Raw genomic sequence first — 11598 nt, 5'->3', positions numbered from 1 at the left:
GATTTTTTTTTTTTTTTTTTCCGCTCCCCCACTTTATAACACAGAGGCATATGCTTCTGTAGGCTAAGGCTAGTCTATGATCATTGGTTCTATTCATTGTACAGTAAATCTTATTTCAAAAGATCGGCTACATATAGGTGATGCAATTTCCATATTATTTTTGTGTAAATTTATGTAATATATGATAATTGACATTAGGCAGGAATGATCAAATTCAAAGAATTTATTTACAATATAAAGTTAACCGTCTTGTTCTTACTGAAGTGTAAAATAAAAAATAAAAAAACAAAAACAAAAAGTCACAGTGGGTGCCTGCCATCTATTGACTGTTTTTGGTTACAACAGTGTACAAATATATTGTATCCAAAGTCATGGAACAAATACAGCCTGAACAAACTATATCCCAACATTTACAGTTGCTGGGCATACTGTAGCGTGGTTCAAGTACACTAATTAAATGTTTGAATCCAGCGTTTTCCAAGGCTGCAGGTCTGCTGCTATAAATAGACCTATGGATCTGGCGTTTCGCGCGAGCTGAAGTGTGTGGAAGTTTCACTGTAAATGAGGATGAAATAGTTGGTTGGACCGTTGTTTTCCCACTTCTAGTTGAATTTGATAAATCTAAATCTTTGTGATGCCTGCGTAAATGTCCCGTCATGTTTGTCGTGTTTCCCGTTGTTACGGCTGGCGGCTCGGGCCATTCAGTTTGAATGCGCCAGCGCGACACTCTGATTGGAGGACTGTGCCAGCGCGACACTCCGATTGGACGACTGTGCCAGCGCGACACTCCGATTGGACGACTGTGCCAGCGCGACGCTATTGTGTATCCGTGTATTATACCCCTATTGGTTATTGTTGTTTCTCCTCCGTTCTGTCAGTTCTGTCAAATGCGGTTATTATTTGTTCACCTTCCACTTTCACTCCCTTGTCAAACCCCTGCCTGAAATTTCAATTAAAACTACTCAGATGTTAAAGTCGACCCGTGTTTATCTACTCTATATTTTCTGTTATTGTGTTACTTCCCTTCCCCTTGACGAGCCGGGCGTAACACCGTGGCCGAGTACAGTACGCGCACATAGCATATCTTGCAACTGTGGTCTTTTTATCGACAACGTGAACGTTGTCGACATAACTCACCGGGAACGCAAAATGTTTCCAAACTGGTGACGAGAGAAGCGGGAGCGGCTTGAAGCACCATTGCTGTGTCTGTCCGCGCTTGCCATCATGACTGCAGGAGAAGTCAGCTAACAAGTGCCGTTAGCTAGTAGCTGAATGGCTGCGTCTCATTTGCTTTCCTGGGAGGTGGCGGTGGCGGCGGTGGCGGCGGGCGCGGGGGGGGGGGCATCGAATCGTGTGTCCTCTCTTCTATTTCGATGCTCGAAATCGTGACGTAATTTCGATCGATTTCGATAAAAAATCGAAATCGTGACACCCTTAAAATTGAAATAATCTGTTCCTGACTCAAACTGTTGCCATCATAAGACCTTTATTAACTTTAAAGGCAATGTTTTATTCTTAACTGTTCTTAATTAAAGATGAAAAAAGATAGGTTAGCTGAAAAAGACAAAATAAAACTAAAATGAAATCGACTTACTTTGACTACCTTGATGACTTGATGTAGTTGTAGTGAACATGAAAGTAAGGAGGGGTCAACTTCATGGATTGTGCTTTTTACTATTACCTGTCCTACAAGTGTGAAGAGTTCAATTCCCTGCAAAGTGAAATAAATGTCTTCTAAATTTGACACACCAGAGAGAAGAATGTTCCTTAAAAGCATTTTTTATTTATCTGGATAAAATTAATCAGGCAAAAAGTAACTGATCAAGATACTGTGCATATGAATTTTTTTTGCACCACAGAGTCACTTGACTACAGACATCTTTTGACAGAATGGCATTAAAACAAATAAAAACAATTGATATAACATGTACCACACCATTGTGCCATTTGCCATAAGTGTAATTGATGTAATAGTGAGGATCCCAGTGGTTTCAAAAACACTTGCAGAATCACTTCTTGCACCTGGAGGTGAAAAAAGTCTGCTAGCGTCAATATTCTCAGCCAGAGTATATCACCGCTAAAATGGTTGGACCAGTTCAATAAAAAAAAATATATATAAAATTATTTTAGTTATTTGATAGTTTTCTGGAAGCGCCTTATAATGTGGCCGCATATATTGTAAAACTGTTAAGTGCAATATGATGTTTCACTTTCCTGGGGCATTGGATTTACTACAGTTTGTGGAATGCGTAAGAGAAAATGTGTATTAAGGCGGTGAGAGGATGTACGGATGACTAGATTTGACAAGGAACGCCCCTATATTAGGTTTGCTTCACCCAGAGTGCACGTTACACGAATGTCATGTGGAATATGTGTAGCCAGAAAGTATGTAGTTGCGCAGCTTTTTTTAAATTTTAGTTTAATTAAGCACAGAGGAGAATATTGCCCTAAATGGGTAACTTGGTGCAGAAAATTGAAGCATATAATTGAATCCAAATGACCTCCAACGTCTTCTGCTGTCAATAGTATTAATGGTAACAGCGAATAAAGACAGAAAGGGCTCAAACTGTAAAATCCAAATATAGATCGAGTACATCTCTTTAAAACATCATTAAAGAAGTATTTTGGTGTTGGCATTGAATTGTGGTATGGATAAATCCACATCAAATATATACCAACTGTTCATATGATTGTGAGTGCTGGAGAAGGTGTTCTCATTGAGATATGTATTAAGTTTAAGTGGTTGTTGCCACAGACATTAAGTTTTATGTAACAAAACATCAAGACATCATCTCGCTCGATGACCTATAGCCATCCCGTAATGCATCTGGCCCACCCATCTGTCCCTATAGCAACAGAACACATGTAACTACTCTCTCTGACTCTAGGCTTTTAATTTGTCCAAAGCACATGCGGCCATTATACTATTTTTACCTTTTCGTTCTTCCTCAGTGTGTGTGTCTCTGCTGTTTCGCAGGGCTGACGTCACAGTACCTATTTTCCTTTAGCAGTGCAGAATAAACAGGGCAAGGAAAGTGAGAAGAAAAGGAAAGATGAATATTGTTTTCCCAAAATACCACTCTGCAGCAGCAGTACGGGGAAGTAGAAATTACAGAAAAAGAAACAGAATGACAGAGAATTAATTTGTTGACAAAATTACAATCTGAGACTACACTCCCAGAAATATTTCAAGCCTACGGTAATTTAAAATTGTTTACTTATTTGTTTGTTTATTTATTTATTTAATTTTTACATGACAAATTCCTATTTACAGGATTTAAATTTTCAGGTTAAAAATGACAATAAGTACAGAGGTTTTGTAATCTCATAGAAGCCTAACTTGCGTGTAATTTTCTTTACCTGACAAATCCCATTTACGGCAGCACGGTGGATGACTGGTTAGCACGTCCGCCTCCCAGTACTGAGGACTTGGGTTCGAGTCCAGGCTGCGGCCTTCCTGGGTGGAGTTTGCATGTTCTCCCTGTGCCTGCGTGGGTCTTCTCCGGGCAGTCCAGTCTCCTCCCACATTCCAAAGACATGCTTGGCAGGTTAATTGGGCACTCCGAATTGTCCCTAGGTGTGCTTGTGCGTGTGGATGGTTGTTCATCTCTGTGTGCCCTGTGATTGGCTGGCAACCAGTTCAGGGTGTACCCCGCCTGTTGCCCATAGCCAGCTGAGATAGGCTCCAGCACCCCCGCGACCCTTGTGAGGAATGAGCGGTCAAGAAAATGGATGGATGGAAATTCCCATTTACTTTTTTTTTTTTTTTTTTTTTTTTTTTTTTTGATAATTTTAACGCAAACCTACCAAATAAGGCTTATATATTCATTAGTTTTATAAAGCATATTGACTTGAAATTCATAATCCTCAGATTTATGTATTTAGTATTAATAAAGTATAATTACTCTAAATTAATAATAATGAGAGTATTTATTTAAAATACATATGGTGTATTGTTTGAATTGTATAATGATCAGGTTACCTATACACGATAAATATATATTTTTGATTTATTGAACATATAAACAAGCAAAACAGCAGAAAAAACAGTAATCAATAGAAAAGAAAATCCCAATAACAAAAAATCAATCAATCATAATTTACATGTTCAAAAGGGAGTAGGAAGAAGTTAGAAACGTATCTAGTCCTACCACTTTTACGTTATATATTTAAACTTATTTCATTATTAATACAATACTAATTTACTATTTTTTTAAATAAACTGTATAAACCTGGTTATATATACAAGTGCACTTAAACATGTTTACATTTGCCAAAAACATATATACATGAATTTCCTAAACATATACCATAATACCTATCTAAGTCATATACACATGCTCACATATACAATTTCCATACTCTAGTTTGACATAAGTTATTTTTTTTAACTTTACTTTTAAACATTTTTTTTTAAATCCAGAAGTGAGCCACATTTTTTCAGATCAATTCCCAAATTATTCCACAAATTAACACCTTTTACAGATACGCGCCTTTGCTTAATATTTGTTTTTGTTTTAGGTTTTTTATAGACACTTGTACCCCTTATATATCATAAGGACTGTGTCTAATTTCAAACAACGTCTGAGTATTGTGGCAGAGTAAATTATTATAAACTTTGTACATTATTTGTGCTATTTTAAACTGAACCAAGTCATAAAATTTCATTGCATTTAATTTAATAAATAGTGGATGCGTTGGTTCTGTATATTTTGATCGATTAATAATTCTTATAGCTCTCTTTTGCAATTATTATTTTTTTAAACACTTTTATGTTTTGGGGATGAAACTGATTGCAGACATCCCAAAAACGTAAAAAAACAAAAACAACAACAACAACAAAACTAATTAATTTTAAATAATATAAAACTGAGTATTATGCATTTCAAATAAATAGGCTTTATTAGACTAATGAATATGTATCATATAAGCTTTATTTGGGAGGTTTGTGGTAGCCCGTAGGCAGTATCTTATTTTGAAATGACTCAGTCATGTAAAAAAATTACATACATCTTAAGTTAGGCTTGAAATATTTCTGTGAGTGTACAAAACCTCCCCTCAGTGTCATTTTTAACCTGACAATTCCCTGACGACGCGATTTCATAGCTCCAATTGATAATCGTTGGCCTGATATCCTGACTGTTGATGACTGAAACAGATTTAGAATAATTAAAAACACTCCAACAGAGTTGTTATACAAGTTTTATTTTGTTTAATTTATTTAGCAAAGCCTGACAAAGTACAAGAGTGAAAATACTATTCAAATGAAGTGTATTCTAGTCGTGAAAGTTATGTTAGCACCAGGGTTTATACCAGTGGAAATTCATTCCTACTTAAATTAACTTTCTGGACATGCTGGATGTAAAATTTATCCTTGATTGCATTTACTCCGATACATGACTTTCATGTATAGCGAACCGTTAAGAGGCGAATATTATTGACTGAAAAGCTGATTCGACCCGCCTCTTTGCCAGACTGTACGTTAGTGTGAGTTTGTGTGTGTTTACAAGACTATAAATGTCTTTAGTTTGACGTCAGAAGCTGGCTGCTGTGGAATGCTGCTCTCTTGCCAAGAGGGCTGTTGTACACACACTCACAATTCAGTCTCACATATACACACACTCATCGGGACAGTGTGTGTGTTGTAGTGGAAAGGGAGACACGTGCGTCACCGTGAAACACCAGAATATTTGTTTAGGTAATTGAGAAGTGAGTGGCTGCACACATATTCACAGACACATCGTGTTTATCTACCAGCATTCAGTTTTAGACGCTTTGACTCTTGCCAACTTTTTTTTTCTGTTTCAGCAGCAGTAGCACCAGCCACAGTGACTGAGCCAAGTGAATGGTCACACACCACCAAATATAAAACTTTTTTGATCCTTTGGTTATGTGTCTTTGCATGTGGAACAGTTAGGTGGCATATTTTTAAAGAATTAATCTTTCACCAATTTCTAATTAGCTCTTTTTTGTTGCACATTTTTGCACAAGCTCCAATACCACGATACAGTCAAGCGCATAGGTCAATAAGTCAATCGGGACAGGAGACAGTCAAGATTTGAATGATGTTTTCCGTTCTCTCGTCAGGACAGAGCTAACAAGCTTAGCCTCAATGTGTAAGTTGGTGTTTGATGAGCTTATCTTCTACTTCTTTTTTTTTATTTTATTTTTTTATTTTGAACACAGAATCTGATGTTAAAAGGGGGTAAAAGTGAAGTTAAAGCAGACCTGTTTGGGAAACACAGGTTAAGCAAAGTGAAGCCGAAGCTGTGCGAATTGTCACTTAAGAAGGTCCTAAATCCAAAATCTGATTTAATTTCCTGTCCAGCCAGCAGATAGGAAACATCCTGATGTCCTAACATAATTTTTAGCATCTTCAGGAAGTAGCCTATAATCCATTAGCAAGGATCAGCTGAGCTCAAGAGAGAGTAGCCAACAGCATGTGGCAGATCAGGGTCAGTGTTGGCTCACTTCTCAAAAGTCCCATCTTACACACTAACACACATGTCCAATGATAAGTGTAGCTTACAGAAGCTGATAAGTTAATTGGGGATGTCTATTCGGAAGTTGCTGAGTCTTGGCTTGTCTCGTCTGTGTGGAATCTCACACAATACTCTACTACTTTCTTTTTTTTTTTTCTTTTTTTTTTTTACTATCCAAAAAGAAAGGTCGATATATTTTGGAGAGAATATTGACCTGTCGGCAGATTAGTGCTGCACAATAAGACACACGCAAAAAAAAAAAAAAAAGAAATATCATTTGATCTCGATTATTACCAGGATTTTTTGTATTACATTCTTTTGAAATTGCCTGTTATAAAAGCATCTGTACTGAAAGGTAAAGAAACTATTGAGTAGTTTAACATGATTAAATGTTAAAACCAAATAAATGGAACTCAAGCACCGAAAATTATTAAAACAATTTTTACTCAACTGTACAGCAAGAGGGCAGCACGGTGAATGAGTGGTTAGCACGTCCGCCTCCCAGTACTGAGGACTCGGGTTCGAGTCCAGGCTCCGGCCTTCCTGGGTGGAGTTTGCATGTTCTCCCTGTGCCTGCGTGGGTCTTCTCCGGGTACTCCGGTCTCCTCCCACATTCCAAAGACATGCATGGCAGGTTAATTGGTAGGGCTGGGAATCTTTGATTGTCTCGATTACAATTTTTATTTAATTTATTATTATTATTATTATATTATTTTATTTTATTTTTCTACGATTCGATTCAGAATCGATTTTCGATTCAAACGATTTTCGATTCAGAATTATTTTGATTGACAAATAATTTCAATTTACAGATATGCACAATATTGTCATGATCTAATCCAGTCTGCTTTGCAAAACCAAATGACAAATACAGACATTAAAGTGTCTTTTTTTTTTTTTTTTAACATTTCATTTTGTATTATAAGTGCCTTTTTCCACAAAAACAGCATGTGGGCTACAACTGCCTTTTCCCCTTCTTCTTCATTTCTAATTTAAATAAAATGGATTCGATTGATAAATGAGAATCTCGATTCTTTTGTGAATCGATTTTTTGGCACACCCCTATTAATTGGGCGCTCCGAATTGTTGCTTGTGTGTGTGGATGGTTGTTTGTCTCTGTGTGCCCTGTGATTGGCTGGCAACCTGTCCAGGGTGTACCCCGCCTACTGCCCAAAGCCAGCTGAGATAGGCTTCAGCATCCCCGCGACCCTTGTGAGGAATAAGCTGTCAAGAAAATGGATGGATGGATGTACAAGTCTAGAACAATATAAAATAATACAATGAACTAATTTCCACTTTTGAGGTATAACAATGCAGGTATGCAAGACACAAAATGAAAAAAACTGCCCCTTCGGGAATGATAAAGAAGACGCTTTAAATGTGAACATAATAATTTTTAATTAATGATGCTACATAATATGCTAACATAATTGCTACATGCGAATGTGCATGCAAAGATGCCAAGTGTTCCCATTTGGCCGTATTTTGTCACGGGCAGTTGCCATGTGTTCTGCTGTTAAAAGGAGTAAAAAATGTTCCAGAAAGTACAGAACAACATGCTGACATAAGATTTGGACTCTACCAACCAACCAATTGAGTTTGTTTATGTCATTGCATCTTTACCCGTGTTCAGAAGTAGCTGGCTCGCTGGCGAGTCACACCAATGGCTTTGAGCGAACCTAAGGGGCCCGTGTCTCCCCACCAGATGCTTGTTCCCTACCACTTGAGACACGAATCCAAAGTACAAAAGTAAACAAACATTTTTTTAAAGATTTTATTCAATTTGATGTAATCATATTAGCTATTATTGTGTTAAGAAGTACCGTATTTTCCGCACTATAAGGCGCACCCCAGTATAAGGCGCACCGTCAATGCATGCCATATTTGCAAACTTTTTCCATATATAAGGCGCTACAGTAGAGGCTGGGGTTACGTTATGCATCCATTAGATGGTGCTGTGCTAAAGGGAATGTCAACAAAACAGTCATATAGGTCAATCAAACTTTATGAATAGATTACACACCAGCTTTCTGACAACTCCATTCACTCCCAAAATGAATAAACAGCTGTTTTATTATTTTCTCTGAGGTAAAGTATTAGTATTAGCTAGCGATCCAAGATGGCGGGATCTTCTGCGCATGCACGTCACCGATCGTGCAGGGTCACCGATAGCGTCTTGACAGCGAGACCTGTTGCGGCTCAATATTCATCCATATATAAGGCGCACTGGATTATAAGGCGCATGGTCAGCTTTTGAAAAAATTGAAGGCTTTTAGGTGCGTCTTATAGTGCGGAAAATACGGTACTAGTCTTGACTTCTTTATCGCTAAGACATTAAAAATATAAAGAAACAATGGTATGATTTTGTCTAGTCAGGAATGGGTGGTTTGGAAAATGGATGGATAATCTAACAGCCAATCACGGCCTTACTGAAAATAATGTTAGGTCTGCAGGCCTTTGTCAATGTGCAAGAATTTCACACATTTGTCATACTGAATCTGGATGCATTTTTGTGTGGTTTTGTCTAATGGAATGACGTACAAAATATGTACATGTTTGTAAATGACTGCTAATAATGACAAATGCTGCAGTAGACACATTACGCCAAGCGAGAAGGGGTACCTTACAATGCCAGGCGTTGGCATTAGGGGCACCTTATTTCAACCCATCTTATACAGAAAACCAAACACAGGAGCCACAAAATCGTTTTGATATCTAAATGAAGGTTGTTTTTCTTTTATTTTTGTTTTCTCATGCAGAAAGTGACATCACCTTGAGCAGGGTGGCCCTTTTCCGTGCGATACGTCAGCGCGTCCACTGTATTGAATGAGGCCATTGTTTTAGCTACAAAATCTGCAAATTATAATATCGTCTTAAAATTGGTTGTAGTGGTCTAATATGATCCTTGCGGATGATAGATCTCCAAGGAGAAAATGATAAAGGCATCTTCTCTGCTCTCTTCAGTTGGGCCACATCTAATATGGCTGCAACGTCGACGTATGGTTCAGGAGGCATGGTCTATAAAATGTAACTTTTTTGAGGGCACCGGCCGGAGACATACATTACCTTGCATATCGGCTTAATTTTCTCCACATCGCTTTGGAGACACTGCCACACAACCGATGGTGAGTAATTTAACTTGCCAAAATAACCTCATCTTTGGAGGATAATGCCAAGTTATGGCTGATATCTATTTCGCTGCCCTTAGTTGCGCATTTAGCTGCATGTTCTGTCATTGTCATTCTGTCATCACTACTTGCAATTATATGCAGGAATCAGCCCTACTGCTGAGAGTGAATGCTTTATCTTATACTTTCATTCAGCAATGCTTGGAAAAGAAAACCTGCTGCCATTGCCCACAAATCCTAATTCACACTCAAACATAAACTTAAAAAAAAAATAAGAAAAAGAATTTGTGTTTCCAAAATAAATTTAGCAGTGAATATCTCCACATGTAGGCAAAATAATTGGTGATCATCCATTAAAGAATGTAAAACTGAAGTAACTTGAAACTGACACAAGTTCATTTTCCCAAAATGCATCTTAACAACAAGCAACGCCTCTGGGAAAAAGAGCTTTAAAATGAGGAGGGGGGAAAAATATCCTTTTTGGCAATTAGTTACATCAGTTCTGTGTTTACATTAACATATTGTGGAACATACGCAGTAGCATTTTAGAGTTTTGATTGAAGAAATGGTTGATTGGAGAGGGCAGATCACGTCACTATTATGGGCAATATTCTGCATAATTTGATAGTTATTTTTTCATACGCTGGTTTGATATTTCTCTGCAGGTGGCAAGAGGTTTGTTTCATGCCGCAGATTATTCTGTCAACCTCAAGTTTATTCTGGTGTCTGGGTTAACAAAATACTTTGCGGTGTGCACAATTTAATCATGTTTGTATATTGATTTGTTGGCTTCATGTGAATAAATGTTCATTGGAATTGTTGACAAAATATGTTGCACACTGTTTAAATAAGCATTTATTTGATCTCTATATTGACCACTGACCAGTGTGTTTATTTGACTTTTTTTTTTAAGGTTAGCATTCCTGGCACTAAATTTTCCATAAGATAGTATTGTTTTTTTTAATTCTTTTTTATTTATTCATTTTTGTATAATAATGCTGCAACAAATACCATGGCATAGATGATTGCAGTGGACATGAGATATTTGCGTGTCTTAACCAATAAAAACAACATTTGGATGATGTTAACACTTCTAGTTCATGACCTGGTTAAATAAAGGTTAAGTTAAAAAAAATTATTGGATACTAGCAAACTAATCACAATCGCAAGTTGATTTGCATGATGTTGATGTTAAAAATGTTACATATAAGCTTGGTAAGGTTACAACACATAACAGGCATACTGGCGTCCACTATAACAAATAAAAACATGAGATAACCCCAATCAAAATCAGTTTAAAAAATAAAAAATAAAAAATAAATAATAATAATAATTATAATAATAATAAGAAGAAGAAGAAGAATTTTGCCCAGCAGGAAAAAAAATGTGATTCTGAAGGGGTTAAAATAAAGATAACGTACTGTAAGATTCGAAAATTCTGACATTAATATTGAGCCATAATAAAAATATCAGTGACAACCAGTACCAAAGAAGTGATTCAAACCCACCAAGTGCTTTCGTGCAGAGTGAATGCAGCTTACGATGTCTGTCTTTTTCTTTCTTTTTTTTTTGTTTTTTGTTTTTGACTTATTAGTGTAGAACTTAGTCAAATCACATACTCTAGTCTGAATATAGGGTAAACCGGTGCCAAGGAAATACAGGGGTGATATGAAGCCGGCTTCCGGTCAATACTCAACTAATGCAAAGCTTGTGGCTATTTTTAGGCAGCAGAATGCTGCGTTCCTTTCTTCTTACATTATCATCACATATCTGAATGAAATAAGAACTGTATCTCTTGGTTTGTGTCGGCGGGTGATGTGATGTAATATACTGTTGTGCCCCTGACAACATTGTCCAGACTAATCAGACCTTCTCTGTCTCCCTCCCTTGCAGTAGTGGAGGTGAAAAGCAGCCTCCCATCAGGCATGCAGAGCCCAGTCGGAACAGCAAGTGAACAACGAGGAGTAGGTGGTGAGTAGCAGTCCTCA

The 11598-nt window shown here is 37.2% G+C and overlaps 1 protein-coding gene across 3 annotated transcripts in view; it reads left to right on the top strand.

The window, feature by feature from the left end:
* hdac5 (histone deacetylase 5) overlaps positions 1-11598 on the top strand; it is a 65972-nt gene that overhangs the window by 28866 nt on the left and 25508 nt on the right. For all 3 annotated transcript variants that reach the window (XM_077534816.1, XM_077534810.1, XM_077534802.1), the window contains one exon: positions 11504-11581. In XM_077534816.1, coding sequence (XP_077390942.1) covers positions 11504-11581 — 78 coding nt within the window. The remainder of the gene's footprint in view (positions 1-11503; positions 11582-11598) is intronic.

Source organism: Festucalex cinctus, chromosome 1 (genome assembly GCF_051991245.1).
Source record: "Festucalex cinctus isolate MCC-2025b chromosome 1, RoL_Fcin_1.0, whole genome shotgun sequence".
In the NCBI taxonomy this organism is placed as follows: Eukaryota; Metazoa; Chordata; class Actinopteri; order Syngnathiformes; family Syngnathidae; genus Festucalex; species Festucalex cinctus.
The sequence above is the reverse complement of the archived record's forward strand: the minus strand, read 5'-3'. Positions and strand labels throughout refer to the sequence as shown.